Source organism: Lingula anatina, chromosome 3 (assembly GCF_051362555.1).
Source record: "Lingula anatina isolate TDL-2025a chromosome 3, LinAna3.0, whole genome shotgun sequence".
In the NCBI taxonomy this organism is placed as follows: domain Eukaryota; kingdom Metazoa; phylum Brachiopoda; class Lingulata; order Lingulida; family Lingulidae; genus Lingula; species Lingula anatina.
In genome coordinates, this window is record NC_141769.1 from 33,506,813 (window position 1) to 33,531,822 (window position 25,010).

Genomic DNA, 25,010 nt, shown 5'->3' on the forward strand with positions numbered 1-25,010 from the left:
GCAACACGCGCTACTAGTATATGTTAGAGTTAGTTGGAGTATTTTGTGTAGCGAGAAGTATTCACGTGTCACATGACTTGCCCCACCTGTATATATTTGAACTCCCGCCCTGACATTTTCATTCAGTTCAGCGACACGGTCTCCCCGGTCCATGGTGTTTACATCAGTTTTTACAAGTTTACTTCAGTTTCCATCAGTTTATATTAGTTTTCATGAAGTTTTATTAGTTTCCAGAAGTTTTCACTAGTTTTCATAAGTTTTTATAAGTTTTCCTGCAGTTTACGGAATTCAGCGAGATACAATATATGCACTTCAAGAACGCTTTTCTTGTTTTCTACGAATACGGTACGGTCACAGCAACACTTGCATTGGAGGAATAGCTGATGTGTGGACAATTCCAGTCGAATGGTTTGACTGTGGAAGACGACGCTAAATGGTGAACATTTTTACTTTCAAGGTAGATAACTGATGACATAAACGGGTCGGAAGAATCAGAAGCGAAATTAGAGAGGAAACTGAGTGAGATCATGTTAACAGGTGCGAACATAATTTGTCGCTTATTAATTTGCATAACACTTGGCAAATGGCATGAAATATGGCGTATTAGCCGGAGAAAGAAGGGGAAGAAACGACCAAGAAGAGGCGTCTACAGCTGTGATTGATGAATGGGAACTTCGCCCGAGGTTTTGTAGTGAAATATCGTATAAAACAGCGCGTGTAGACAGCACGTGTCACATGACGCTCGGTACCACGGAACCAGCGACAGTGACATCTGTCATTCGTGTCATGGTAAGATAATTACTAGATGTATTACCCTTCATACTGTAGGCGGTGCCCCTAATGTCCTTCTAGGTGTATATCACGTACCAGTCTTGTGTACCAGTCTTGTTGCATTTATCGAACGCCTTAATTCTGTGCTGAACCTAAAATTAAATTTAACGATCTTGGATAATGTAAGTAGCTTCAAAGCGTTACTAGACATCTGCAGCGGGATATTTCGAAAAGGACGACAGGTACTTTGAACTGTTTGATTATTGGGCTGAAATGGGTAAGTACTTGTAAAACAAAGACTATGGTATTTTTATTTTATTTTATTAAGAATTAAGGGCTTGGATGAAAAGTTCAGAACACAGCCATTGGTTGTTTACAGATCTAGAACTGCCTTTAGTTATCACACCAGACAATTAGCAAAAGAGAAATCCAAGGTGTATTCTAGTTCTTAACGATTATCATTCAACCGATTTTAACATCAGTCTGGAAGGACAGACTGTGTGGAAATGAGTTACTAGAAGCCCCGTTTCCCACTGGTTCAATTTAATATTCCCTATGAGCTTTCGATTTGCGACTTTCGGTTTCGTTCCATGTGAAAAAAAGACGTTTTAGCATTTAATTAAGACATTTAAGAATTAAAACTTAAAATCCCAGAACAAGTGTCATTTTCTTCTAGATAAAACTGTACCAAAGAATTAAAAAGATTTTCTAAACCAGTTTCATTCTACCTCCTGTTTTTCCTGGTTTTTGACTGCCAGACAAAATAAAGATGAAAACCTACCATTCATATCGAGCTCCCGTTGTCTCTGTGGATTCTACCACAGAAGACGACTCAGTGGATGAGACGCAGTTCGGGAACGCTGCCCCCCTGTCCTCAAGACTGACCACCCCGACCATGTTACTGGACAGTTTGATGTACCACGACGTGGACAAAGTGGACATGGAAGAGGCCAGGGAGCAGGGGGACGTCCTGGGGGTGAAGAAGATCGAGAATAACTACAGGGTGAGTAGAAATACAGGGGACGTCTTGGGGGTGAAGATGATCGAGAATAACTACTAGAAAAACATGGCACATTGTTACTATGGGCAATAAAAAAGTGAAAAAAAATAGTGAATTTTAGAGACGTATTGGGAATGAAGAAGATATAGAATGATTATAGAGTGAGTAAAGATACATTATTACACTATTGGCAATAAGCAAACAGTTTGAACACGAAGAGGCGATTGTGCTTGAAGAATGTAGAGGAGTGGGTTCAGAGAAAGTAAATAAAAGCTACTAATACGAAAATCATCGATGACGTAGCTATTCACTTGTTTCTGCTATTTTTGTTATTCGGCAGTGTCATTCAAGCGTACATGTACATGTACACGTTTTGCCTTTTCTATCACGCGACAACAGATGATGATATTCTTCCTGAACATAGCCTTTATACAGTATAAATATATATTTAAGGTAAATGCACGTTGTTCCTATGCTTTCTTTCAGTTTGGTTTAAAGAAATGGAAGAAAGAAGTTGTGGACAAACAAGCTTTTCAAGAACCATTGGGGGTTGAATTGGGAGGTGAGTAGAATTAAAATATTTCGTTAACTATTAATAAAATGTTGGAAATTATGATCAGTGTCGCTATGTACGATCCTTCACACATAATATATAGGCTGAAAAAAATTTATAGCTTAATTGCTGTCTTTACAGAAACATTCTGTCTCAAGCTAGGGAGTTTCCTGTACATGGTATTCTTCGGTTGGTGGATGGCGGTCGTCTATATTTTCGTTGCTTGGCTGATGAGAGTTACCATCATAGGGAAGAGATACAGTGAGTTCTCAGCATTACTTGTTTATTAACAGTCTAAATTGATTCATGAGTTCAGAAAAGGAAACAGGAGTTAATGACGTAAACAGGACAACATGACGTCACCTTTATCAATTAGTGACGTCATCTTATTTTGGTTCGACAGATTTTATTGCGCACGTGCATATAACCCATTTTTGTGGGTTCAACATTAAACATTGTACTGAACTGAATTTCACAGCTTCGAAAATCACATCTGGAAGTTTTATTTATAGGTCATTTTTGCCTTCAGATGGCACGATATGTTTTGTGGCCTTTTGGAAAAATCATCGCAAAGGTGAGTTGGTACTAGTGCATGTCAGACGTCAACTATCTGTGCCTGTCTAAATTTATACAGCATACAAAGTTTTTATATCCATTATGATAGAAGTCTTATTGTTGTTTTTATTTGGTCTTTTGCGTATTGATGCAGTTAACTACACACAGCAGCGTATTCACGTTGTAGGAAATCAGTCAGAACACCCAGGACTACACTGACACCCCTGATAGCAGCTGGACAGAGGAGATAACAGAATTTATGGGGCACCGGAAAACGTCCAAGTGGGTCGGTATCTGGGATAGCCTAGACTAATGCATTACCATGTATAGAAAAGAAAGAATAGCGGAATGGTAGAATAGCTGAAAAAATGAATTTATATATGTTGTATATTAAAAATTATTTATTTCTTGTATGTTAAATTGCTGAGTTACAGTGACGCAAACGGCTGAACACGACACAGGATATTATTTCAATTGATTTAATGCTAAGAGTGCACTATAAAAACTAATGATTCATTATGCCTTTAAACACAATTTTCAAGAATCTATATTTATTCTTGACTTACTATGAAGTGATATCATTTTTTTATTTTATTTCGAATTAGAAAAGCGCAGGGACGTGCGTTTGGTACGTCACCGGCTTCCCTGTCTTGGTATTGTTCCACGCCATTTCCGCCGCTCTCTCCTGGCTGTTTGTGCTGTCCATACCCACGGCCAAGGTAATAAGGCTGCAGTTTAGACATTGGACATGAAGTTCATAGTCGCATTAAGGATAGTATTTAAATAGTCCGCGGGTCAAATATGGCCGACCCACTTGAATACTTCCCCACGGGAAATCTGTTCAGTGGCTTTTAGCGGATTAGACGGCAAGGTTTTTGGTGGGTCGCCATATTTGACCCGCGGACTAGCAAGTCCTCTGTTGTGAATACAGCCAATGATTTTGACAGTTATTTATTGTTATACCACCATTTTGCGTATGGATCTCTGTTTGCTTTGATATCAGATGAACATTAGGATTATTATAAACGATTATGATATTGACAGAGAGCTATCTATCCATCTATCTTACTGCATATCTGTTGAAATACCACCATTTTCTTTGCTTTAGTGATATTTTAACATTATTCCAGATGAATATAAGGATCATAACAAACGTTTTGCGACAAGATCCAGACAAAATTGAAATAGAAAGGAGCAGGGTAGTTGCATTGATTATATATTCTTTCGTATTTTTACTTTTAGAAATGAAATAAATGAACCTTAGGTCATCTTTTATGTATACATCTAAATAATTCGTTCAAATTTTATAAGGCATTTTTAATTTTTTCATTTATTTTGCCTAACTTTCGCGCTTCGTTTCTCCATTTTTAAGTTCACAAATCCTTGTGAGTAGAAGAATTTCTGCTTGTTGCAAATTGCAGCAGAATAATTTTATTTATACCTCTAATGGCGTTTAAAGGTTTCGGCATTATACTCAAATGGGTTATAAAGGTAATTTATCAATCAAATGTGATATATAATTGTATCAATACATTTTTGATTATATTATCATAAATTCAAAAACAATGTCTGTATACATTTTTCGTCCAGATAAATAACGTTTTAACAAACAAAACACTAAAAAAATGAAATTATTATTTTTAAAGATAACTTAATTATTATTTCAGCCATATAAGCAAAATCACCTGGAAGTTCTGATGTATGTTCATCAACCGTTCCGAGTGTTGTTCTGCCGGTATACAGTGGATGGCATGAACGTCATCCTAGTCAATATCCTTTTTGAAAATTAGTTTGTCTTGCCCAAGCCTTTAGAAGACAAAAGGATACAAGTGAAAACAATACGTTGGGATATATACGCGTGGTACAAGCCACTGTTATCGTCAACATTAAGACTTTAAAACATATATATTTTCCTTTACTTCTCTGCAAATTTGCTTGCCTTCACCCTTTTTGCTCTAGCTTTTGGATACGCTATGCCAGGCAAAGACGACACAATGGAATTAATTGTAGGTTACTTCCATACACTATTAAAAATTATTAAGAACACGAAATAAAAATGAAAACCGAAGACAAAAAGTTAGCTCCTAAAAAGTAAAACTTATCATAAGAAAGATTGGTTTAAATTGGCTAGTTTTGAAATGTTATTGTACCATCTTTTCAGCAATTCACATTAGCGCTGTTGGCGATTTTGCCATTGGCTTACTATATAGGCATGGCACTAATAAGGTGAGAATCTCTCCCCCCCCCCCCAAGAAATATAATAATGAAAATAAATGAATTAAAGAAAAAAAAACATAATGACAGTCATCGCAATCACTGAAGTATTTCTAATAATATAAAGTAATATAAAGCTGCTATCTGCATATAAATGTACGGGCCATTTAAGACATAAAATGAATATCGCAAGATGAAAAATACTATATTTTCAGAGTGGAGAAGGGTGGATTGTTGGGTAAAGTCGGGCCCGCAGTCCTATATTTGAATACATTTTGAAAGTCCAATGGGTGTGTATGTGTGTCAAAATAATCTTTCCTTTCTCGCAGTATTTCAGCTCGCAGTAACTTTGCCGTTGGTGCGGTTCTGAACGCCAGTTTTGGCTCCGTGGTTACCGTAGCGTTGTGTGTGGCGGCTCTGTTCGCTAGTAACAAGGAAGCCGATCACGCAGAGATGATTTGTTACCAGGAGTTGACAAAAGCTACTCTTACTGGTAAGACTTTTAGCAATACGATATATAAATCGTATAATGCCTTGACATAAACCACTTTATTATTGTTATTTGCACTGCTGTAGTTTTTTAGATTGCGTATTGCACATCGCTATTTGAAACGACTTAATATTATCATAATAGCAATACTGGGTATATAAATTCATAATATACATGCATCTGTTGTATTATATAAGCTGCAATAAACTTTAAACTTTGTAATTTGATTTACGAAAAAGTAATTTTCATAGATGGTCGAGTTTTGTCTTGAAAATAATGAACGAAAAAAAAAATGCAAAGTATTATATAGAAATATTAGGTCCGTTAATTTGTCCACGTGATACCACTTAGAACATGTTTTTAATGTATATATGTAATAAAATTTAATTATCTTGACGTTGATTCGATGTGTAGAAAAATCTTATTGGTCAATCATATATTCTTATTGTTATTAAGGTAATGCAATCTCACTCTTCAAATAACAGATGGGCTGAGTAAAGGTGTGTTTTAATGAGACAAATGCAGTAGGTGATATGATACCTGTGTAACTATATGATATTTCAGGTGTGTTAATGGTGACCCTACTTTTGATCCCGGTAAGTATCTCCGTGAGAAAGAAATGAGCAAACAAACGTTATAAAGAGCACAGGTAGCAGATTTAACAATAACACGAGGTCGTCCTGGATTTCTTGAAATTTGAATCGACACCATCAATTTAAAAACAGTTTTGCAACAAAAACGTGTCCAAGAGAGAGAGAGAGAGAGAGAGAGAGAGGGAGAGGGGGGCAGTTTTCCTTCCAGTTTCTGTCTTCCAGGGTTTAGCGATGACAGTCGGAGGTCTAAAACACACCACCCAGAAGTTTAACAGCAGATCGGCAGGGATAAGTTCCGCGCTGTTACTGGTCTCCCTGGCAGGTAGGTACCATGAGTTTTGTTCCAGCTGAAGGGATGCTTGTTTTCCTAGACACCCCTGGTCTCCTTGGCAGTTACATGTAGGTACTATGAGTGTTGTTCCAGCTGAAGGGATGCTTATTTTTCGAGACACCCTGTGGCCTTCAAAAGGCTGACGCCTAAGCAAGAGATAGAAATGTAGATAGTTTTGTCTTTTTAGACATCTTGAACCCGGGCAAGTTTTCGGCAATTACTAAAAAGAATAACAATAAACAAAAACAGCAGAATGGTTGTACTTATCTTGTGTATGGATATAGAAAAATAGAATGCATTCGCTCTGGACAAACTTTCAATTATCATACGATCGAGTAATGGGAATAAAATTCACTGAAATTAACCAATTAAATAACCAAATTCAAACTCTAGATCAACCAAGGTCCTTTGGATTTCAGGCACATTTGCTCCAACTATTTATGCCAAAGTCTTCACCAACTTGGACTGTTCACCATGCTTCGGAGGCGGAAATTCTAGCAACGTCAGCCCGACCTTTTGTGCTTCCTGCCAGTCTCAGATGTCCAAGGTGAGGGCAGTGCCAGGGCGCTGTACAGACAGTGCCAGCGCGCTCGTGTCTTGGTGTTTTATTTTCTTCTTCAATTATATTTTCTTGATGATTTAGCAAGGGCTCGCAAGCTTGGGTGTAACAATATCTATGGATATATTTCAGTTATACTAAGTATATGAAGACAAAATTTAAAATATATACTCGAAAAAAATAAATTAAAAAAATGAAAGGATAGGCCTACTGTCCTCGAGGAAAAAAACATCGACTTGAAATAAAGCTTTCACACGACTAGAACAAGCTCATGCAAGTTTATAAACTCTTACACGAGAAATATTCTTTTCAAATAAGAAGTAGTGAAATTTATCTGTACCATTTTCTGATATACTTGAGTACATTTACATTTAGACTCATCCTTCAAGAATTCGACACTTGCAAGAGGCCGACGAAAAACTAAACTGTTTTCTAGTTTATTAGGGTATTTTCATATATACATTTTCATTTCAGATGGACCTCCAATTCACCAGCCCAGAGTTTTACAGTCAGAATATAAAACCGCTCGTCTACTCATGCACGATTATACTGCCCTTAGCATACGTGGTGGCCCTCGTATTCACGCTACACACACATACTGCCCACGTCTTTGAGCAGTTCATCGAATCTGCTAGGGCCATTAGCAAAGGTATTACCGGGTGCCAATACCAATCACATGGATGTTTAATACATGTAAAAATAAAAAGCATCCCGGTAGATTGAAAGACATCATTGTGTACATCACTGTTGGAACAGATTTTGAATATGCTCTTTAAAAATCAATTTTGTAAGTTTTCTCTATTTTTATACTTTTAAAATTTTTGTGGTCTAACTGGAAGTTGTATTTGATGTGTTTTTCCGTTGCTAACACTTTATATTATTTTTTCAATACGCGATAATGTTCATACATGACTTTATCCTTGATTTTCTCCCTAAGATAACTATCTAATTATCCCCATATTTTCCTGCACCACCCTGTAGAGACGGCAGCCTCCATCGCCCACTGGAACTTGGTGAAGAGTGTGATGATCCTGTTGGTGTCCACAGTTCTCATGGCTCTGTGCGCTGACGTAGTGGCGGACAACCTGGGCCCCATCATGCGTAAACTTCCTCCTGTAAGTTGACATTGTTAACACCTCACGGTTATATGAAAAATTGTATAAGGAAACTTCCTCCCGTAAGCTGAAATGGTTAAGATCGCACGGTCTGGACTCATAGGGCGTATTCCCAGAGCTTTTAGATCGATCTATCCCCGCGGGGAGCCTCACTAGATTACTGTCAGATAATCCGGCTTAAATGTCCGTCCAGCCTACTACAAGCTGTAAGGGGGTAATTAACTTTCGTGCCCGCTCGGCTGACAGCTATTTAGCGTGAACCCCCAGGGAGTTAGGTCGATCTAAAGTAGATCGATCTAATCTCTGGGAATGGGGTCATAGGCTGTCTGCGCAAGATTGTGCAGGGAAATGCAAAGAATGAAAATGGAAATTTCTGTCCGTGATGTATGAGGAAATGAAATGATTAAGCATTATCAAATAGTCAAATTCTAGAGACTCTTATTTCCTTTTGTATTGAGATTATTTACGGTTATATTAGCGATTTTTCTGCTACCGATGCGATGCTACCGTATCTCCCCGTGTTTTTAATTCGACAATGTTACAGCTGGAGAAATTTCTATTTTACTAATAGAAAATGATTATGTTCGAGAATGTGCCAAATGAAAAAAATCCACGCAGACCTTAAACCAGTGCCAAACATTAACTTAATTTCAGGCGTTCGTAGGAGCTACATTTTTAGCCATCATACCGCAGCTGCCGGAGATAATCAACGGGATGGCCTTTGCCTACAACAATAACATTGCAATGAGGTGTGTGATAAGATTTTCAACTATTTACCTAATTTTATTTGAATCCTTCAGAGGTATAGTTACAGTTAACTGTTAAAACTACAAAAAATAACTCTTATTCGTATTAAAATTTTCTTACTGAGTTGCAGTAAAATACTTTGTTTTATTAGCAAAGTTTCTTTTAACGTGGTTGTAAACGTTATGACCATTTCACCCTTTTAATTCATAATTGTGTTAAATCTATAATTGGGTGTAACTCATAATAGGGTATAACATATCGTATATTGTGTTTCAGTATAGAACTAGGCACATGTATAGCTGTACAGGTGTGTCTCATACAAATACCTGCCATTGTTGCGGTGGATGCCATCAGGGTGAGAAAAGACAACAAGATCAATAATTCCCGCCTACCCTACACACATTTGCAAGGGCAATATCTTATTCATTTGTTTATTTATTTATCTATTTATCTATTGATGCAACCATCTTTTTATCAATAAAATGGCAAAACGCGTTATTATAAAAGCAGACACTTCTTCAAGTAAAAGGTGACGATTATCTGGACACGTATGGCTGAATTACATAACAGAATGACACGCTGCTACAACCAAACTTTAAAACATATATTGAGCAACACTATATTATATCGGTTTGTTCCGTTTTCTTCCAGCCTGTGGGTTTTGAGCTAATTTTTGGAGACATCCACCTGTGGTCTGTGATCTCTACGGTTCTTCTCATCAACATCCTCTTCCAGTCTGGAAAGTCTGACAGCTTCCAAGGTGAGTGGGGTTCTCAAAGTGCGTTCACACCACGGTCCACATTGGGCTAGGTATGGGCATCAGACCTACCATTGATCCAATAACTTAAATGTGCTGTAAACCATCACAGCCAAAGAGACGTATTTCAAAAGATTATCAGTACTCTAGCGTTCTGTATTTTGGCTTACCTCGATACGTCACTTATTTCACTTTGAAAAAATATTTCGTACACAACTTTCCCTTAAAAAAAAAATGACACAGGTGGGTTCTTTTTTTTAACGGACATGTCTTGCTTTCAGTAATGTCATTTCACTTCTCTAAGGCATGGGGGAAATAATTACCCAATATTTATTTTATACCAATGGACATTACAGTATTTGCAATTTTAATTTATTAAAATATCTTCGATATACACAAGATCCCACCAAAACTGTTTCAATAAATCATCGTGTATTATTTTCTAGGTGCCTCCCTGCTCATCTTCTACGTGATCATGCTGTGCTTCTACTACCTTGGACCTAACCCAGGGGGCATCCACTGTTGAGGAGACGGGGTCTGAAACGTACTGTGAAATGAAACACGATAATTATATTGGCATCACTGTACAGGGTTTAAGCAAAACCAGTTTGCCATTCTCCACTTACAAAACAAGAAATGGCACAACAACGCAGGTACATGGACGGACCCAAGTGATGCCGAGATGGACGAATTGGAAGTATCTGCATGCATACTAGCTTGTCTAGTTATAAGGGTTACCGATAATTTTAGCGTAATGTAGTTTCTGACAATTCAAGAAAAATGTCAATAAAAATATTTGGTGTATATTTATTTTTGCACCAGCCCAATATGTATAGTATACATATAGTCTATAATATTTTTTTTAAATAATAATGATGATAATAAATAATAATAACCACTTTTCTTGGTTTGGCAACATAAACCAGTGTTCTGTTAGACAGTACAGTCACATTCACAAACTCTTATATTGGCATTTAAGAACGTTTTCTTGAAAGGAAATAATAAAATAAAAAGCATACACCATAGATCATCCAAGAATTGCTGAAAAAAGATTGGAACACTCAGCTATGGTGCATTGTACAACATGGAAAAACAAATGTAATGAAATAAGCAAACTGTAGGGAACAGGATAAGCTTTCAAAACTTGTTACTTGGAACAAATGAGTTTAACATTTTAAACAGCAGTGCATGAGCATTGCAAAAAAAAAAAAAAAAAAAAAAAAGAATATGCAATAAAAAGCAAAGCATTTCTCTATTCACTGTGTACAAAGCCACACTTCTGGACTGCACTTTTTTGCCACTACGTTTGGAAAGTAAACCAACTGTTCATTGCGATTTTTTCACATATCTTACTTGCATTCAGAACACTATATATATATATATATATATATATATATATATATATATATATATATATATATAACTTACTTTTTCTCAACAAGCATCCTTCAAATATCATAAACATGGTGCCTTTAACAATTCATATATATATATATATATATACTTCCACTTGGCCTTAAACCTCCCAATGGAATATTGCAGCATACTTCCATGACTAAAAACCCAAACCAAAAATAGAGAAATGCCTCATTACTGCAATACATCAGTATAAGAATCTCACATATTGTTTTCCACCGAGTACTACTAACAACAAATGTTAACAACTATAGTTTTAAAAAATTACCTTAAAATTTAAATATGAACAACTATGTGTACAGTTCCGTACATCTTCAACAGGTATCGTAACTCCTTTCTCGATACTAAATTACATAAATGTAAATTACATAAAATAAAACTACTTCAATTGCACTGGACAAAGAGTAGACTACCAAGAAAAAATTTCTGACCAAAACCCTTTTACACAGAGATTGCTATTGCTTGGGAGAACAAATGTGACCAAGTGTCACCACCTTGGAGAAGAGAGAGACAAAATCTGTTCACTAAGTGATCATGATCACAAGCCCAGTGTATCAGGGGCTTTCTAATGAAAAAAAAAAAAAAAAAAAAAATTGCACAAAATCAGAAGATAAGTTGCACGGTCCAAGCTCCAGGAAATACAAGCCTTACCACTGTGCACTAATACAGTATCCATCTCCAAGGGATTTCTCGCTAAATTGCCTTCAGCTTAAGCAGCTTAGAGGTCTGGCACACCTACTGCAGCTGCTTAACGATAATTAATTACCCCCTAGCAGCTTTGGTAGGCATCACAGACATCTAAGCCACTTAAGCTGATTGCAATTTAGTGAGAAACTCCTCGGAGATAAATCGATCCACGATAGGGTCTGGGAATGGTCCCTTAAACATCTTTTAAGACAACTTGCTTAAGTTAAGTACAAACACCCTTTAAGAAAATTTCCTGTATTACAATTCACTTTCAGGACATTCAGCAGATGGCATCATTTATAACTTAAATGGGTAAGATTTATTCCCACTTCACTTACAGGGTTTTCTTCTCCATCTGAGACCTCAAGGTTGAAATAAACTTCAATTTACAGGGTGTTCCTTACCATTTCACTCCACAAAATATAACTCCACTGTGCTCACAGGGTGCTTCTCAACATTCAGCACTAAAGAACATATCGGTAGCTCCACTTCATTGCACTGCACTAATCAGGGCTCGATTCACCAATGCTTACAGGGGGTTCCACAGGTTTTAATTCGTCTACAGTAACTTGATGGCTGTCAGGATTTTGGTCACCCTCTCTGACTGTCTGTTTATTGAAACTCAATACACCAATATTCATAGGATGTTTATTAAGCACCGATGCTGAAGGATTCTCAGGTTTTTCTTGAGTTAATTCTGAGTCGTTCTGAGGGTGTTTTTCATTTCCTGACATCAATTCACTGGTAATGCAATCCTCAGGGTAAAACTCAACATGTATTTGATTTGCAGAGTGCCCTTTAATATTGAACTCCACTTCATCTACAGGGTGTTCTTCAGCAGCTGGCCTCACTTCATCCACAGCATGCTCTTCAGCATGTAATCCCACCTCAATTGCAGTGTGTTCTTCAGCATTTGGTTCTACCAGAGATGCAGGGTATTTTTCAGCAATTAATTCCCCTTGATTCTCAGGGCACACCAAACTATCTTGTCCCACATTATTACTTGTAGTATCGGCAGGATGCATCTCTGCAGGATTTAATTCTACTGCAGACAGAGGGTATTCTATATACTCCATACTGCCTTCATCCTTGTGGTACTCCAAAGGTGTATTATTCACTCCACCCTCCCACTGCTGTTCTGGATGTAAAGACATTTCATTTGCGAGCTGTTCGTCTGCTGTAATTTCCATCTTTTCAACCAAGTTTCCATAATTTTTGAATTCCACATAATTTCCAACACCTTCAAAATGACTGAACTCTCCATCATTCTCCTGTTTTACTTGTACCTCCACAAACACTGGCTCTGGAAGAAAATCTTGGTCCAAAGGTTCTGTTTTAATCACACACACCCTAGAACCTAAGTTCTCTCCCTCTTTCTCTCTTAAAGTTGACATAAGGACGGTCTGGTTGGTGCTTTGTTGGTTCTTATCTTTGGGGCTCTCTGAAGGTTTGTTGGCTGCTGGTTTAATTTTGGTCTTACGTGCTGGTTTTGTTCTGGAAACAGGCTGCGCTGGGGGTGATTTAGTACAGTTTCTGTTCCTGGGTGAGACACTTGACCTGTCTTTAGTTCTCAGCTTATCTATCACAGTGTCCAATGTTAATTTTCTTTGCTTTGGTTTAGCAACTTTTTTCTGTCTGGGCAATGCAGCAGAGCTGTTTTTTAACTCCAGCGTTTCCTGTCTTTTCTTTGACTTATTACATTGATCTTTCCAAGTTTTGAGACTGGACTTTTTTCTCCTATTAGATGGTGAATTCTCTGCTGTCTGGCTCGCTGTTTTATTGACAGGCCTAAAAGCTCCAATTTTTGCAGCTGTTTTCTTGCAAGTAGTCTTCTGTTTTTCTTGCTTTTCTGTTCTATTTTTACATGTTACTTTTCTTTTTACTGAGCTGACAGTGCCCCTGTTTATATCCTGGTAACCATCTATCACAGCATCACTTAATCTAGGAACAGTAACAGTCACACACTTCAATTCTCTTTTGGCTAACATCAGTTTCTCATGACCTTGGCCCTTTTTTGGGACACGGCCTTGACCTCTTTTCAATACCTTACTTGACTTTAGCTTATTTTTTGATTCACTTGTGTTAAAACTACTGTTGGTCGGGGAGGCATCAGTGATTTCTTGTTGACATTTGTGGTTCTTCCACCCATTCCTGCTTTTGAAGCCCATGTCACATTTGTCACATTGAAACTGGTACGTGTCTTCATGTGACCGCAAGTGGTACTGGTAGCTGTTGGAGTATTTAAATGTCTTCCCACACCTTTAAAAAACAAAAAAATAGAATTTTAAAAACATAATGCAACCTTGAAACTTTATAACTCTATGCACTTAACCCAACAGCAATCCAATTTCCATTAAAATTTGTGAATTTATAATTTGTATGTTAATGGCTGAAAAACATCTTATCTTATTACCTGGCACAGGTGTAGTAAGTTTTACTGGAGTGAGTCTTGCTGTGACGTCGCAGGTTTGAGATTGCCCTGAACCCTGTGCCGCAGATCTCACAGACATGCGGCTTGTCCCCGCTGTGGACATTCTGGTGGTCCTTCAGGTATGTCCTTGATGCAAAGGACTTATTACAAATAGAACACTGGTAGAGTTTCTCCCCAGTGTGAGTGCGCTGGTGGGTAAGTAGACCACCTTTGAGACGAAACTTTTTATTGCACTTATCACATGAATAATTACGCACCCCCGTGTGAGACTGCTCGTGCATGCGCAGCTGCCAACCCTGCACGAACCTGCTCCCACACTGCTTACACTCGTATGGCTTTTCACCAGTGTGTGTTCTCACATGACGAGTTAAATCAGAAGATGTCCTAAACTGTTTTTGACAAAATTCGCACATGTAAGGTTTTTCTCCGCTGTGATGCAGCAAGTGCAGCTTAAGACTGGAGTAGTCCGTGAAGCGCCTGTCGCACAGATCACACTTGTATGGCTTGCTGCCTGTGTGGATGCGCATGTGACGATGCATGTTGGGTTTGTTGTTGAACTTCTTATGGCACACGCTGCACTGATGTGGTCTCTCTCCTGTGTGGGTTAAGTTGTGTTGCTTCAAACTGCCCAGGTCTGAGAAATACTTGTCGCAGCAGACGCACTGATAAGGACGCACACCTGAAAGTGACAAGTTACGACAGATAATTGTATCTTAATACCTATAATATAACAGTGAAAACTGATATTAAATTTACGCTTAATGAAGAGTGACTTTTTATGTAGTTACATCTCTACAAAATTGTGACTGTATGTCTATTGGCAATATGAAAGCAATAAATAGTAAAACAAGGCAGCAAAGCTGTCAAATGTACATACAAATGCATAAATATAAAATATTTTCAAAACTTGTTATGTTTAACTTAATTACCACAAAATAATTGTAACATGCACCATAATTAATCATCTCCAAGCCTAATAACTTATATATAAATGCTACACATATTCCGAGTGTGTAATAACCTTACCATTATGGACACAGCGTATGTGTCTTTCAACTGTAGTTTTTGCTGTGAATGTTTTTTCACACATGGAACACTGGAAAGGTTTGGTACCTATCACAACAAAGATAACATGTCCGTTACAAAAAAACTCAGTAGTCATGATACACTGTTAATGACAATTGTTTGTGTGCAATAAAAACTGCCATAAAAATAATGATGGCAAAAATATTGTAGACCATCAGAACAGTCCCAGAAAACAAATATGAAGGTTGTGTCAAAGTTTATCATAAAATTCACAAAAGACATTATACATGATACTAAATTAATTATTATCTAAATTTTAGAAAATTACACCCACCTGAGTGAGTTGTCTGATGGACTCGTAGGTGACTTTGTTTGTTAGTTGAATACTGACACAGGTCACAGTGGAATTTTCTTATATGATAACTGGAGACTGGCTTGTCTGTGATATCACTGTCTGTAGTGCCATCTGGGGACTCCACTTTAAGAGTAACTGCAACAAAAGTTAAATTAAAAAAAAGGAAATGCAGGGATGGATTCAGAGATATTTTCTGACAGTCTTCCTAATTATCTTTGTTTATCCCTCCTTCATTTTTGACCGTCTTCCAACAGAAAAAATTGGATACCCGACAATGTAAACTTGAAAATCTGACCGTCTTCCAAAGACCCAGAAGATGGCCTCAATTCGCCCCTGAAATGTGCCTGTGAGTCACACATGAAAGCACAAGAAGCTACACCATAGGGAGATATCATTTAAAATATAAATAAATAATATAATCTTGAGCCAAAGTATAAGTCTAGTGAAAGTGAAAATAAACAGAATATGTCTACAGTAAAGAGTTGGCAACTCTAGCACTATCACGCAAAACAGGAATCTTCAAATATGTTTGTAATGCTGGGTTTATCCATCTGTAAAATTTTCCAGAGAGCTAAAAAAAAAAAGGACTAACATTCTGCCTCATACTCACTTTGTCTACTCATGTCAGTTTCTAAATCCTTCACCTCTGCCTCTGGTAATTCTTGCTTTACTACCAGGAGAACAGTGCTGTCATCCAGAGCTTTGGCTGAAATAAAATAAATTGATGTTTTGAAAGTAGTATTTCTATCCCTCTGTATTTACAAATATTAGTACATGCATTACTGCACTGTACAGCACTGGTAGAGGTACAATAAAGTACATTGTACTTACACTAATGACTCTAAAGTAAATTATCAGTTCATAATCTACAATTAAAGGGTCTTTCTAACACATTATACCTTGATTATGATGTGTGAAATGTACATGTTAATATTTCAAGTTGTTAACCAGAAAATCAAAAGGGGTGTAAATACATGGCTGAGATTTATAATTATTTAACATGCTTTGACTGGTTTTAATTTACTGTACATACTGTACATAATTATAGGAACCACAGACTACTAGTAATCACACAATAAAATCCCAGAATCTGCCCTGTAAAATAAAGCTCAAAACTGCATCAGAAACCACAGACTAAGCACAGTACAATGATTTTCAAGTTTGTTTTTGAATGTGTCAAATCACCTTGAGTAACCACAGACTTCACGCTATAATTTCCTTGAGTGTGATCAAAGTGGACTGTGTTCTCATTGTCCCCTCCTGCAGACTTTTTCACCATTGTCTTTTTCCTAATTGCTGAATCTTGCTTTGAATTCTTTTGTCCTCTGGACAGTTTCTTCTTTTTAGCCATCTTGCACACCCTAAAAATATTGAAATACTGCAGTGATTAAAAAAAAATTGTCAGCATCTTAGGAAAAGAAAATACCAAAAAGAATAAATTCAAGTCTTCCCATGGTAACTGTGCCTCAAAACAGGGTGTTGCAAAAAACAAATGGCTCTTCATCCGAGAGATAAAACAGAAAAAAGATACACCAGTTTTAACTTTAAATTAAAATTATACTCTAGTCTGGGCCAAGTAGAAGTATTGTTCTCTGGAACAAATGACCCTTCTGTGTAATAAGTTGTATTTATTTACATAACATATGTAACTCAACTGACAGCTAGGATCAATGGGTTACCATATACTTATACTGAGTGAATGCCAGTATACCATGACATTACAGGGTTCTAGTACTATTATACTAATAGTAGTATCCAAGTATCCCAAACCGCACTGTATTAGTAGTACACGTCCCCAGCGGAGCAATGACGTACCGTAGAAATAAAGTCTGGACCTACTTTGATTATGGAGACAAATATCTGAAGCAATATTGCATAAGCAAGACAACACACAACTACATTTTCAAGACACTAGCCATGTGATTTTACTGTTCAAATTATACTAATTTTTGTGCTGCTAATTAAAGTAAATCACTTACAGTGTACAGGTAACTCCTTGACGTGGGGATACATGATATACAAATATTACTCACTGTTAGCTAAACACTCATTTCATGAAATATCATGCGGTCTTTATTTACCTTCCCTGGTGTTCTGGGACCCTTGTAATGTATATTTAGAAATAATAAATGGCTAACAAACGCCAGGTAGGCAGTGTACTCTCTCTTCGTGCTCATTCATTCCAGGCATTGGAAAGGGAAAGTCATGGCGTCTGTTCCATATCCCAAGAAAAGCCTAATTCAATGTTTGTCGTTGTTCTACACTGACTTTCTTCACATGTCACTACTATTATTACGGAAAAGTTCAGATTTTAATGTCTCGACTCAAAATTGAACCAGGCAGCTTATATAACAATAGTACCTTCAGAAATCCAAAAACTAGTTTTTTTGTGAATTCTTTTAATCCTATTTACCCTTATTTACCCTATTTACCCTGGGTTAAACATTGTTGAGAGAAATTTTCTTTATGGTAAAAATATACTTTTTTATTTACATATACCTGACATCTTACGATAATTTTTCCATTCTTGCCCCCCCCCCCCCTCAACCCACCCACGCACACATACACACTTTTCCAAGTTGGCATCATTCATGATAGGCCTACATGTATCTCTTTATAACAGTCTGAGGTGAAATGGGCATACACTTTATATCGTCCTCTCTATGCAGGTCAATGTGTACATGTACTGGCAGAAAAGTACTGGTAGAGCACTGGCGCAGTGTGATGCCATTACTTTCACATTTACGCGCCAGGAACTAACGTAAAATTGTCATTATGATAATACAGAATGGCAGTTTGGTGTCTGGTGTATCTTTATGTGGCTATAAATTACTGAACAATAGTGCTCCTGGTCATTATGACCGTCTGTCTGTTTGTTTGTCTGACTGTCTGTCTGTTTGTTTGTTTGTTTGTGGTTAGAACTGGAAATCAAAATCGTGAAATTTATTTGGAAAAGGCGACAACGTACCAGCACGATAAAACAGCAACAGATTTAACATGATTTCATATCCAATGCTTAGTTTTAAACAAAACCGATGGCTGCATAGTATTTACATGTAAGTTTTTAATTCACAGTTTTTGGTTTGGAATCAAGACGTATAAATACTTGTCCAGTCTGCTGTAGGCCTACCTATTACATATACTTGTTGCGCATTTAAACTAGGTCGCTCTTCGGCCACAGCTGTTCCTTAACCGCAAAATGATGTAGGCCCCTATTTGTACCCCTGTGAGTGTCAATACCACTGTGAAGCTAGATTGTTAACTATTGAAACGTTTTCACGCGATAGCTTCACAGTGGTATTGCTGATATGAAATACATATGAAATCAAGATCGAGCTGGCAATACCAGAATCTAGAACCTAGGGTACCTATTTGACTATATCTTGGCAATTTCTTCTGGTATCTTTGGAGTATGAAAGGACTGCCCGTGGCACGTATGGGCCAACACTCAAGTTATAAATTCTTGGGAACCATTTAAACTTATGTTTGATTTGGAATATAGGGTATGTTCAGAATAGAAACTATCGTACTAGCAGGATCGATCTATCTCAGCGGGGATTTTCTCTAAGGCGCAGTCAATGTAATTAGCTTAATTGTCCGGTGCACCCCCTCGTAACTTAAAGTATTTGGGTAAAGTCGGGAAAACTTTGTGTTCCATGATGTTGTTCATGTTGCTTTGTGAGAGGGCGTGCCATGCAGATTGCATTGGTGGCCACTTTTTTATTGAAAGTAAATAAAATGAAAAAAGTTCAATTTAAGTTTAAAAAAACTTATAAGCAACATGAATTTTTTCTTTGATATCACTGTCGTCTGTGATTTCTATGAAAACTCTAACTCAACGTTATGGAGTTTGTTGGCTAGGGTCAAGTGAGCGAAATGGCAGATTTTGTTTTTCTCACTTTCACTTTTAAATGATAAAACTGAACAGTTAAAACTTAACAGTAGTAATATTATGCCAAAGTGAAACGTTTGTTTTTTTCGCATCTTGTGGCCTATTATTTTGAACCGTTCCGGGACAAAAACATACTGATAAGACTTATTAATAAGTATAAATGACATCTTGTCTGGGGGCACTCTATAAGAGCCAGTGTGACAGGAATGAAGTCTTAGGAATGGAAGTCCGGGGTCCCACGACACATGATAAGTACAGGTAAGGGTTAGTCAGAATATTAGGGTTAGTATACATTAATGAAACGAATGTCACCTGTACAAAGTATTAGGGAACGGTCTACGGTTCCTCCCCTGTCAAACAGACATTCTTATACAGAGTTACGCCCACTGCGCTATGCTAAATTGCTTCCCTATGACATTACAGCCGGATATTAAACACAGTTACACGTGCAGTTACAGCTATTTCTTTCGACTGAGAAGCAGCCAAGGTAACACACGTATTAACCTAAGATTATATTTGTTGGCGCCGGTTACAGGTGGAGATCAAGCCTCTCTCTCTCTCTCTCTTTTTCGTTCACTTGTGTGATACTTGTCAAATCGCGGAAACTTGTAGGTTACAACTGCACCTTTTTTACCATGATTTACGTTTGTAACTTCATAAACGCTGTGACATTTTTGTGGAGGCACATCTGCAGCTTATGACATCACACCGATTAAAAGGAAATTTAAATTACTTAAAAGAGTCGACAGTCTGCACCGACAAGAGCTGGGTTCTGATAGCGCCGGACAAGAGGTACAGTGTAGGTCCTCAGTGGCGGATTTAGGGGGGGGGGGGGGTCAGGTGGGTCCTTACCTCCCCTTCGATTTCTGAAAATCTAATGCCCCCCTCTTGAACTTAGAACTTTGGCTAGCTGAATCATAGTTCTAAACCGTACCAAATGGCACCGTTCGCCCTCTAAAATACCATCGAAAAACCCACCGCCAAGGGGAGGAGAGGGGACCCCCCTTCAAATAATCCTGGATACGCCCCTGGGGCCTGCATGTAACATACTACCAGTATTTATATCAGGGGGCCAATGTCATATGCTCTAAACGACTCAAAGGCCGACTAGGAGATGAAGATGTTTCAGCATATGACATTAATCTACTATAAATAATGTTGTAAACAATGTAGTGAGCGAATATCTCAGTCCGCTGACTTCAGACGCGCGGTAAGTAAGATTGAAAACCTTAATGTTGACCTTAGACTCAGCTGTTTACGTGAAAATACTCTTTAACTTTCGCCTCAGCAATGGTGGCGTGTGTCTTTGTGAACTTGATAGATCCCTTCTTGCTAACGCTTTCACTTCAGTGTACAGTATGTTGCAGTACACGGATAGCATGGCGTTTTTAAACTGAAAAACAACCTTTAAAAGCTGTCTACTATTCCAGAAAGACGCAAAAGAGACGAGACACATATAATATCTACACTGGATCAACGTACTGGATTTATACACGTGGGATACCATACCGGGTACACTCACATGTTCATGGTGCGTACCACCGACCCATCCCGCAAAAAACAATGAAGAATTATGAAGGAGGAAACACTGTCTGGGGGTAGGTACATACGCCCACCCAGAACTCTAGTCCTCTAGGAGGGGGGCTGACGGTAATACTGAGAGAGAGAGAGAGAGGTGGGGGAGGGGGGGAGAGAGTTGTTAATATATGCTGATACATGTTGTCTAAATATATGTTATATAATCTTTTAAAGAGTTCGCTAATGTGTAAGCAATGACATAGACATTTCGATTAACAATGATATAAACTCATGGGGTTTTCAGCGATACATATAATACTGTATATATGTAGTGTTCAGAATATTAAGGTAACGTGTAACATTACGCCCAGTAAGCCACCTGGCAGCACAGATGAAGCGTAAGGTTAAAAAATACATTCAGAAAAACCGCAGATGTATAATATAAAGATAAGAGTTTGGATGGGTTTCAAATAAAAGCGATTGTGTATCGGGGTATATGGTTCCCCACTTGACGTCACTTTTTACCTGAGACCAATTGATCGAGTGATGACGTCAATTTCTAGCAAAAACTCTCACTGGACAGTAAAATTGCGCAAAATTAGCCAACGAAATAGCCGTTAGTGTCTATTGAATTATCAGCGTGGCCCACGTTGAGGTAAATTCGACAGTGGGGTCTTGCGAGTAACTTCCAACTATTATTTAATTCATCAAGTGTGAGTACTCTACACCAGCTGTTCTTCCGCTAAGAGCCTCTGAGGCAATGTTACTCTACACAGGAGTCTAGCTGGGTGATGGCGTTTTTTATCTTTATTTATTTATTTATTTATTTGTTTGTTTGTTTATTTATATATTAATTGCAAAATTCCTTGCTTTTGGAGATGTGTGCACAGGTGTAGCCATATTTGTAACCTGTTGACTTAAAATATATCCCCGATAAAATTCTCTATGAGGCCCCAGTAGAGGGTAGGGTGAAACCGTGAGCGTCTATCAGATGTACTTTATCTAAACCTCTCCTCTTTTCTCCCTTGACAGAAAGATATGCTAACCGATAAATTGCGAAAAAACCTGCCCGCCCTTTTGACGTATCTACCTGTAATATGTGTTCATTATGCAGATATGGTATATATCTTTATTGCGACCCCCCATGTCAAGTTCTTGACATGCTTATGTCAGATAACAGAGACGGTGACATGAAAGGTATCAGTTTGCTGGCGACTCAGGTGAGGGAGGATTGCCGCATGATAAATTAATATCATGACTAAGCCTTTAACTGAATCTTGACAAAAGTAGGCAATCATGAGTGATCGTTCGACTTTCCCTTTCAAGTCTGGCCTGTCCAACAAGCAGTCTGACACTCGTGACAGTTTTTAAACTGTTAAAACAAAAAAAGGAAAAGTTGGTTTATATTTTTGGACAAAACGATGTAGTTTACTTTGATCCAAGATAAATCAATAGAAATTAAAAAAAAAGACATTTGGTGCCCTTTTGTTTTTACAAAATTGACGTAAGAAAAATTCTGATCATATCAACAATAAGTGTACCTATTTCATATTTATGGACTACTGCAATTTTCATTGAAGAAGACCAAAAGGTACGTTCGGGCATAAATTTAAGTTGACTTTCAGTCTTAATATTTTTCGTGCTGGTAATCTGCTCCAGATAACCCATACTGCCTGTATAGCACTACTGATATTATATAGTAACCATCACAGCTACTGGGGTACATGTAACACACGTCGCGTGCATCTGCGGCATTAAGAGTCTTTTCCAGGGGGATATAAGGTCATTGACGCGTAGAACGGTCCTCTCCAAACTGACAAAACTCGGGATAACAGTACTCACATGTATACTATTTGCTATTACAAATATTTAACAAAATGTTTTCTTTTCTTTTCAGAAGGACAGGAAGTTGAACGAAAATTGGGGTATTCACGGGGACTGTATCGATCGCGATTCTTTATTCTTTGCTATTTGTATTTGTTCCCTACAAGGCGATGGGGTTTACTTTTCCCCAAGTCAAACGACGAACGCTACTGGGGTACAAGTAACACGGCTCGCGTGCGACAGCAGCATTAAGAGTCTTTTCCAGGGGGATATTAGGGCATGGACGCATAGAACCAAGGTTCTCCCCCAACCAGACAACACTCGGGATTACACTACTCACATGTATATAAATTATTTCTACTACAATTACTTTACAAAATGTTTTCTTTTCTTTTTAGATGTACATATGATACAATGCAAAGGGCAGGAAAAGCGAAAATTGGGGTATTCATGATGACGTTATTGGTCGTGATTTTTTATTCTTTACTATTTGGATTGGGGCTCGACAAGGCGATGGAGTTTACTCTTCCCCAAATCAAACGACGAACGCTCTCGTGGATTCGTACAAAAACACTGGCAGAACCAACAGAGCCCCCTTTAGTAGAATGGCTGTACACAAATTTGACCACGGAGATGTATATCCTCTCTGCCTACTACGATAACAGGCCGACAGTGGAGTTTCTTGCTGTACGTATCATAGGGGTGGCGGATAAAGGGAGGATCGAAGACAAAGGAGAGAGGGTGTTCTGTGTTGTTTGGGGTGGCACAAATAACCTCGTTGGTAGCGTTCCCGAGGAAATGGCGGCCACCCACATTGGCCCGGGGGCTTGGTCCCTTGGAAAGTATTTTAGGGAGTATATATTCGTCTGTCCTTTAACAAACGTTTCCATTTCCAGACCCTCATATGTATCTGTCATAGACGGGACATATTTAAATGAGACAAAAAATCAGTCCCGGGAGATCAGCTTGAAAGAAACACTGGCCACACTTCCAAAGATACCTGTGAGGTATCCAGAACGCGCATCCAACAAACTGGACTTTGGTCAGTGCACAAGTATCACATACTGGACCATAGATCCTTACCGTATAGTGGAATGGGTGGAGCTACACAGAATATGGGGTGTAAAAGAGATGAACATTTACGGTAGTGTCATCAATGACACTTCAGACAGAGTATTCAGACACTACCACAGCGGGGGTTTCCTGAACTACAACAGGATTCGGAGGCCAATGAATGAAACGTCCGAACCGATCTTTCTTCTGATGGCGTCGCCGGTAATAAATGACTGTATTTACAAGAATATGTACAGATACAATAAGATTGTAGTTGTCGACCTCGACGAACTGATCGTTCCTCGTGGTAACCTTAGCACCTACAACGAGCTCATAGGGACCATAGACCGTTCAATTAAACTTGAACATCCAAATCGAATGTATATGTTTCAGAATGTATACTTCTTCTTTGAACTACCACAAGACGTACGGTTTCCAGAACAAGTAGTGACGCTGCGTCAGATAGGGCGGCTGAGAGACTTAACCCCGGTAGGAACTGCGGCAAAAAGTATTATAGACCCAATGGCGTGCACTAACATGCACAATCATTTCTGCTGGCATGTAGCAAAACTAAGTGACAAACCTTCACATACGAACTATGTGAACCCGGATTTAGGACTTAATCAACATTACAAAAAGTGCCACTTCGATAGATACATGAAATCATATAATTTACCGCCGTGCAAAGAGGCGCTGAAGAATTTCACCACAGATAAAAATATGCAGAGATTCAGTCATTTACTTATACCGCGTATTAGGACAGAACTGAACAAATTGGGCCTGCCTCATCAGTTATAGTTGTACGGTAAACATGAACTGGTCAAACATATACACAGGACTGATTTGGACAGGTCTAAAATGTAGATTGAGCTGCGTCATTTGACAACACATACCTAAAAATCAATTTGTATATAAATCTGTATATAATTCTTTATATACATATACTTGTTTGTGTTGCCTGTAATTACAATTTTGTGCATCAAAATAATGAAAAATAAACAGTATAGATATTCCACCTTCCTATCCATTACCGCCAAGTGAGTTACCAATTTAACATGAGACACACACCACCTTGTACCAAATAATTTCTTTTGATGTTCCCAAGGTTCACGTACCACACATG

General features: G+C 38.0%; 3 protein-coding genes across 6 annotated transcripts; 2 read left to right on the forward strand and 1 right to left on the reverse strand.

The window, feature by feature from the left end:
- The first annotated feature begins 135 nt into the window (after positions 1-135).
- LOC106162988 (uncharacterized) lies at positions 136-10,535 on the forward strand. Of its 3 annotated transcripts, none has more exons than XM_087009107.1 (21): positions 136-789; positions 1,530-1,774; positions 2,258-2,333; positions 2,466-2,585; positions 2,837-2,898; positions 3,067-3,165; positions 3,485-3,598; positions 4,010-4,078; positions 4,547-4,648; positions 4,808-4,885; positions 5,041-5,105; positions 5,423-5,586; positions 6,148-6,179; positions 6,399-6,498; positions 6,927-7,054; positions 7,541-7,715; positions 8,048-8,181; positions 8,836-8,930; positions 9,205-9,283; positions 9,580-9,688; positions 10,132-10,533. In XM_087009107.1, the coding sequence occupies exons 2-21, from the start codon at positions 1,541-1,543 to the stop codon at positions 10,209-10,211; spliced, it is 2,115 nt and encodes a 704-aa protein (XP_086865233.1). In that variant the 5' UTR covers positions 136-789; positions 1,530-1,540; the 3' UTR covers positions 10,212-10,533. The 3 variants fall into 3 exon arrangements, with proteins under 3 accessions (XP_086865233.1, XP_086865231.1, XP_086865232.1); XM_087009105.1 differs by having other exon boundaries at positions 136-537; XM_087009106.1 differs by lacking the exon at positions 136-789 and adding an exon at positions 800-1,048 and having other exon boundaries at positions 10,132-10,535.
- A 1,201-nt stretch (positions 10,536-11,736) lies between these two features.
- On the reverse strand, positions 11,737-17,826 carry LOC106179796 (uncharacterized). Of its 2 annotated transcripts, none has more exons than XM_013563562.2 (7): positions 17,682-17,826; positions 16,786-16,961; positions 16,211-16,306; positions 15,580-15,735; positions 15,246-15,332; positions 14,202-14,898; positions 11,737-14,047 (listed from the first exon to the last, which is right to left on the reverse strand). In XM_013563562.2, the coding sequence occupies exons 2-7, from the start codon at positions 16,949-16,951 to the stop codon at positions 12,292-12,294; spliced, it is 2,958 nt and encodes a 985-aa protein (XP_013419016.2). In that variant the 5' UTR covers positions 16,952-16,961; positions 17,682-17,826; the 3' UTR covers positions 11,737-12,291. The 2 variants fall into 2 exon arrangements, with proteins under 2 accessions (XP_013419016.2, XP_086865229.1); XM_087009103.1 differs by having other exon boundaries at positions 17,634-17,815.
- A 2,160-nt stretch (positions 17,827-19,986) lies between these two features.
- Positions 19,987-24,902, forward strand: LOC106179807 (uncharacterized). The gene is made up of 3 exons (XM_013563574.2): positions 19,987-20,284; positions 20,923-21,090; positions 23,233-24,902. Exons 1-3 carry the CDS (start codon positions 20,190-20,192, stop codon positions 24,683-24,685), a joined length of 1,716 nt encoding a protein of 571 aa, XP_013419028.2. The 5' UTR covers positions 19,987-20,189; the 3' UTR covers positions 24,686-24,902.
- Positions 24,903-25,010: the final 108 nt, after the last annotated feature.